The sequence below is a fragment of the Echinops telfairi genome, unplaced genomic scaffold (genome assembly GCF_000313985.2).
Source record: "Echinops telfairi isolate 266 unplaced genomic scaffold, ASM31398v2 ScPeMD7_4;HRSCAF=17, whole genome shotgun sequence".
NCBI lineage: Eukaryota > Metazoa > Chordata > Mammalia > Afrosoricida > Tenrecidae > Echinops > Echinops telfairi.
Window position 1 is genome coordinate 38,787,121 of NW_022103900.1, and position 4,475 is coordinate 38,791,595.

Here is a 4,475-nt window from a genome sequence, read left to right on the forward strand (position 1 = left end):
GGGAGAGTGGAGGGAGGGGAGGGTGGAAAGGGGGAACTGACTAGAGGTTCTACATGAAGGAGTGGGGGAGTAGGGAGGGAGAGGGAAAAATGAGGAACTGATGCCGGGAGCTTAAGTGGAGAACAAATGTTTTGAGAATGATGAGGGCAATGGATGTACAAATGTGTTTTACACAATTGATGTATGTATGGATTGATGAGTTGTATGAGCCTAAAAAAATCATTAAAAAAAGATGTGAAAACGCATCCACCTCACCAGTTTATAAACCAAAACCAAACTCACGGCCATCAAGTTGATTCCGACTCGTAGCAATCCTATGCAACAAGCTACACCTGTCCCTGTTCATTTCCAAACCTGCAACCCTTTGACTGCAGTAGAAAGCTTCTTCTTTCTCCTGCGCAGCCCCTGGTGGTTTTGAACTGCTGACATAGTGGATCACAGCCCACAGCATAGCCACTATGCCACCAGGCTCCTCACCAGTTTATATGCTCCATTAAAAAATGAATTTCCATAATATGTTCCATAGCTGGGCACTTCTACAGTGAAACACAGGAAAAGACTTGGGCTCTTTTTACAGAGGATGTGTCATGCTCTCCTGACCTCAACATTGTCGGTTCTGTAGAGGCACTCCATTCAAGATGGAGCTGGTACTGATACTGGAGCACTGACCGTGAAGCTGGTGCAGTCCAGCTCACTGACCCTCCCAGTAAGCCTGGAGAGCAGCAGTGACTCCATTTCTCAAAGACAGTGAGACCACACCTGGGTTTGGCACCACGCCTGAGTTCATGATGGACACCAATGTGTGGCGCTCACTTTCCCTCTGTAATGTGCTTTTATTCTAGAAACAGAATGCTGTTCCCAAGGGAACGGCCACCAACGTTCTGCGTGGAACTTCCAGCAGGTGGGAAGAGCACAAAGGGAAGCACCTACGGAAGATGCTGTTCCTCCTGCTCGGCTGTCTGCTGCCCGCCACCTGTGGGGAAAGCTGCTTCCGCTGCTGGCCGGAGCTCCCTGCGCTAGTGGACTATGATCTGCAGGTCCTCTGGGGCACCCCGGGGCCACCGGCGGAGCTCTCCCAAAGTCTCCACACACTCTTCGTGGAGGAGCACGTCACCGGTGGGCCCTGGTATCTTGGTGAGTCCCAGCTAGGCGAGGAAGATGAGGTCTTGGGCTATTGTCTGCTGCTCACCCTGCTGTGTCACCATGTCCTACCCTCAGATCGTGACCACTTGGAAGAAGAAGCAGCCAACTTCTTCAATAACCTAGACCTAGCCATTAAGAGGTTGCGAGATGGTAAGGAAGTGACCCAGGGCTCTGGGATTGAGTTAGCATCGTCTGCCCTCCCAGGCATTTCCTGAGAAACCATAATATTATGCAGGGGGCATGGTAGGGAGGGCAAAGAGTCATGAAGTTGAGGTGGATGCAAGTGTGTCCTTGGGAATCTGCCTGGAAAACGGAGTGTAGAATCCCACTGTGAATAAACCATCGAGTTTATTTCTTCTATGCATTGTGGACAAAGGTTTCTGTTCCTCTTACCTCTCCTAGATAAGCAGCAACTGCTGGAAGAAATTGACAATTACAAGAAGCAGTTTTCTGAGAGATTGAACATGATATCTGAGGCACTGAAGGAAAAGGGTGAGAGGTGGGGCTGGACCTGCCCATGCCTGACCTTCACCTTCCCTGAGGAATACAAGAGTCCAGAGTCAAGTTTGTAATTCCTTTCCTCCCTTGACCCCCACCAGTACTATTCTGGGCCTATCCCAAGGGGACTCTGCTAGCTCATTCCTTCTGCCCTGCCCTTCCATAGATCTCCTTGCTCCTATCCCCACTCTCCCCCAACTCTGGCTACCTCCTCAGCATCTCATTCTCTCTCTCTCACACCCTCCCTAGCAGCCTGCAACAAGTCCTGTGGTGAGTACCAGCCATGGTAGGGGATGACGGTGCCAGCATCCCTCTAAGATGCCTGCCCATCTCTCACAGACCTGCGCCCCCACATGGAAGTCACTAATTGTGTCAACTGCAAGAAACATTTCCTCTCCTGCCAAGACCCCACCCTCTGCCCAGGTAAGTGGCTGCCCCCCATCCCTGGCCTTCTCTACCTCCAGGGCTCTACCTGGCCTGAGCTCGTCTTGACCTCCATGCACACCTGGGCAAAGATGGCACCTCCAGGATCTCAGGGTTTTCACTATCCAGCTTCAGAACTCTAGGGTCATCTGCCTCAAGAACTTCTCCCTAGCGATCCCTTGAGTGCCGAAAGTCTACAAACTTGAAAACGGCCCAAACTCATCTCCACCCACAGTCTGCTCTTCTCCAGGATCCTACTTTGTAAGCATCGCCAATTTCCTAGGACTCTCCATTCCCCATAGTTGGTGTACGAAATCACCAGGTGCTCGGTCTCCCAAAGCACTGGCTACTTGTATGCTGGGTAATTCATTGCAGTGGTGACACGAACATCTCAGGAGACGCTCCTGATTGTGGGGTTCAGTAGGGAAGTTAACAGGGTACAATTTAAGTGAAACAAGCTCGAGATACAGTTGTTCAGTCAGGGCAGTTTCTTCTTTGTCATGCCCACAGCCAAGTCTCTCTGTAGCCCCAGCCTCCTGGCCTAGCCTCTGCCCTGCTCAGGCAATGATACAAAGGTGTGTGTGTGTGTGTGTGTGTGTGTGTGTGTGTGTGTGTGTGTGTCTTTTTTCTAAATCATTTTATTAGGGGCTCATACAACTCTCATCACAATCCATACCTACATGAATTGTGTAAAGCACATTTGTACATTCACTGCCCTCATCATTCTCAAAACATTTGCTCTCCACTTAAGCCCCTGGCATCAGTTCCTCATTTTACCCCTCCCTCCTCACTCCCCCCTCCCTCATGAACCCTTGATAATTTATAAATTATTATTTTGTCATATCTTGCTCTGTCCGACATCTCCGTTCACCCACTTTTCTGCTGTCCGCCCCCCAGGGAGGAGGCTATATGTAGATACAAAGCTCTCTTACAGCCATTAATAAATAACCAAAGGGTGTGCAGCTCCACTTTAACTTTCCACCTGAATGCGTTCAGCTCCAGCCCCGAAGGTCCGCAAACCCAGCTCACCCAACGAATTGCCTCACTCCACAATCCAGGTCCCCACCCCAAAGCACTCAGCTCTCCTTGCTCTGTGGGCTAGGAATCCACTGTCTCATGTTCTGGCTCCTGGTTCTGCTGTTGCTGCTGCTTTGCCACTCTCTGATGCCAAAGCGGTCTCCTGGACCCAGGAGATTCAATGTACAGAAATCGCAGGATCCAAAGGATGCTCCTCTTTTCTGTTTAGAGTAAAATCTTCCATCTTGCTTCTGAGATGGCTCATTTTATACCCAGCAGGATGGCACTCACAATTAACCTTGTTAACAATCACCCACAGTTGAGTCATAAAACCCATTAGTATTTCCCATATTCATATAGACCCATTAGGATAAAGCCCTTTGGTGAGGGTAACAAAGGCTATGGTTAGAAGAACCATATTAAATATTTCACTGCGCAGCACCAGGTTTTACTTCAGATTTTAAAATGTGCGCTGTATTTCATTCCAACTTCCATGGCTCTTCCTCAGGTCTCCTGGCCAGGATTACTCCCACCATGTCTCATCTCCATACCGGTCCATATTTGTTTGCTTGTTTCCCTCTTAGCGATATCTTATGCATCCTAAATGCCACTGGCATCTACTTAGTAGATTATCAGTAAATGTCTGAATCAATGAGTGAATGAAAAAATTTAAAAAAGAAGAATGAGTGTATGACCTTCTCTTTGAACCTAACGTGGCCGGTTGCTCTCCAAACACCTGTCTCACATCTTTGATACCCCTAGATTGGACCTCTGTGACCAACTGGACGTCAACCATAGGGATATTTCTGCTCCTAGGAACCCTAACTGCAGGTGGGTGAGTGATTTCTCCTTGTCCCAGCGCCCCTAAAGGAAGACAAACATACTCCCTGACTGATCCACCTCTACCCTGTCTTCTGACCCAGATTTTACTGGTTCTGGCACAAGACGAGCAATGAGAAGGCAGAAAAGGTACTGGGAAGGGAGACCCCTGCCGGAATCTAGGACTCTTAAGATGGGAAAGTGAGATCTGAATTCTGGGATGCTTGAGGGTGACAAAGCCTGAAAGCCTGAGTGTAATGAATACCAAGGTCACACATCAGGCCTTCTGATGAATCAGATCGTAAATCCCAAATCCTTAGGATCCAGATCCCAGAGTACCAAAGTTCCAGGTCCTTCCCTTATTAACACAGTGCCTTCCCATAGCTGCCATTGCCCACTCCCATTCTACCCTCAGTCCTATGCTTTCTGCTCCCATCCTGCACTGATGGTATCAGCATGGCTCCCGCACCTCTTACTCTGGGCTGGTCCAGGTTATGAAGGATCCTAACTAGAGGCCAGAGGTATTGAAAGAAGCAGGCAGGACAAGTAGAACCTCCTGCTTTGGATCTGCAGGG

General features: G+C 49.1%; 1 protein-coding gene across 1 annotated transcript; it reads left to right on the forward strand.

Annotated features, from left to right (window-relative positions):
• The first annotated feature begins 935 nt into the window (after positions 1–935).
• TEX51 (testis expressed 51) lies at positions 936–3,685 on the forward strand. The gene is made up of 5 exons (XM_045298281.1): positions 936–1,080; positions 1,219–1,293; positions 1,546–1,635; positions 1,981–2,064; positions 3,666–3,685. Exons 1-5 carry the CDS (start codon positions 936–938, stop codon positions 3,683–3,685), a joined length of 414 nt encoding a protein of 137 aa, XP_045154216.1.
• The last annotated feature ends 790 nt before the right edge of the window (positions 3,686–4,475 follow it).

Excerpts from the sequence above, each read along its gene's own strand:
- TEX51 (XM_045298281.1), top strand. The coding sequence starts at position 936 with ATGCTGTTCCTCCTGCTCGGCTGTCTGCTGCCCGCCACCTGTGGGGAA. Across the intron at positions 1,081-1,218 it reads ACCGGCGGAGCTCTCCCAAA|ATCGTGACCACTTGGAAGAA; the intron begins GTCTCCACACAC and ends TCCTACCCTCAG. Across the intron at positions 1,294-1,545 it reads CATTAAGAGGTTGCGAGATG|ATAAGCAGCAACTGCTGGAA; the intron begins GTAAGGAAGTGA and ends TACCTCTCCTAG.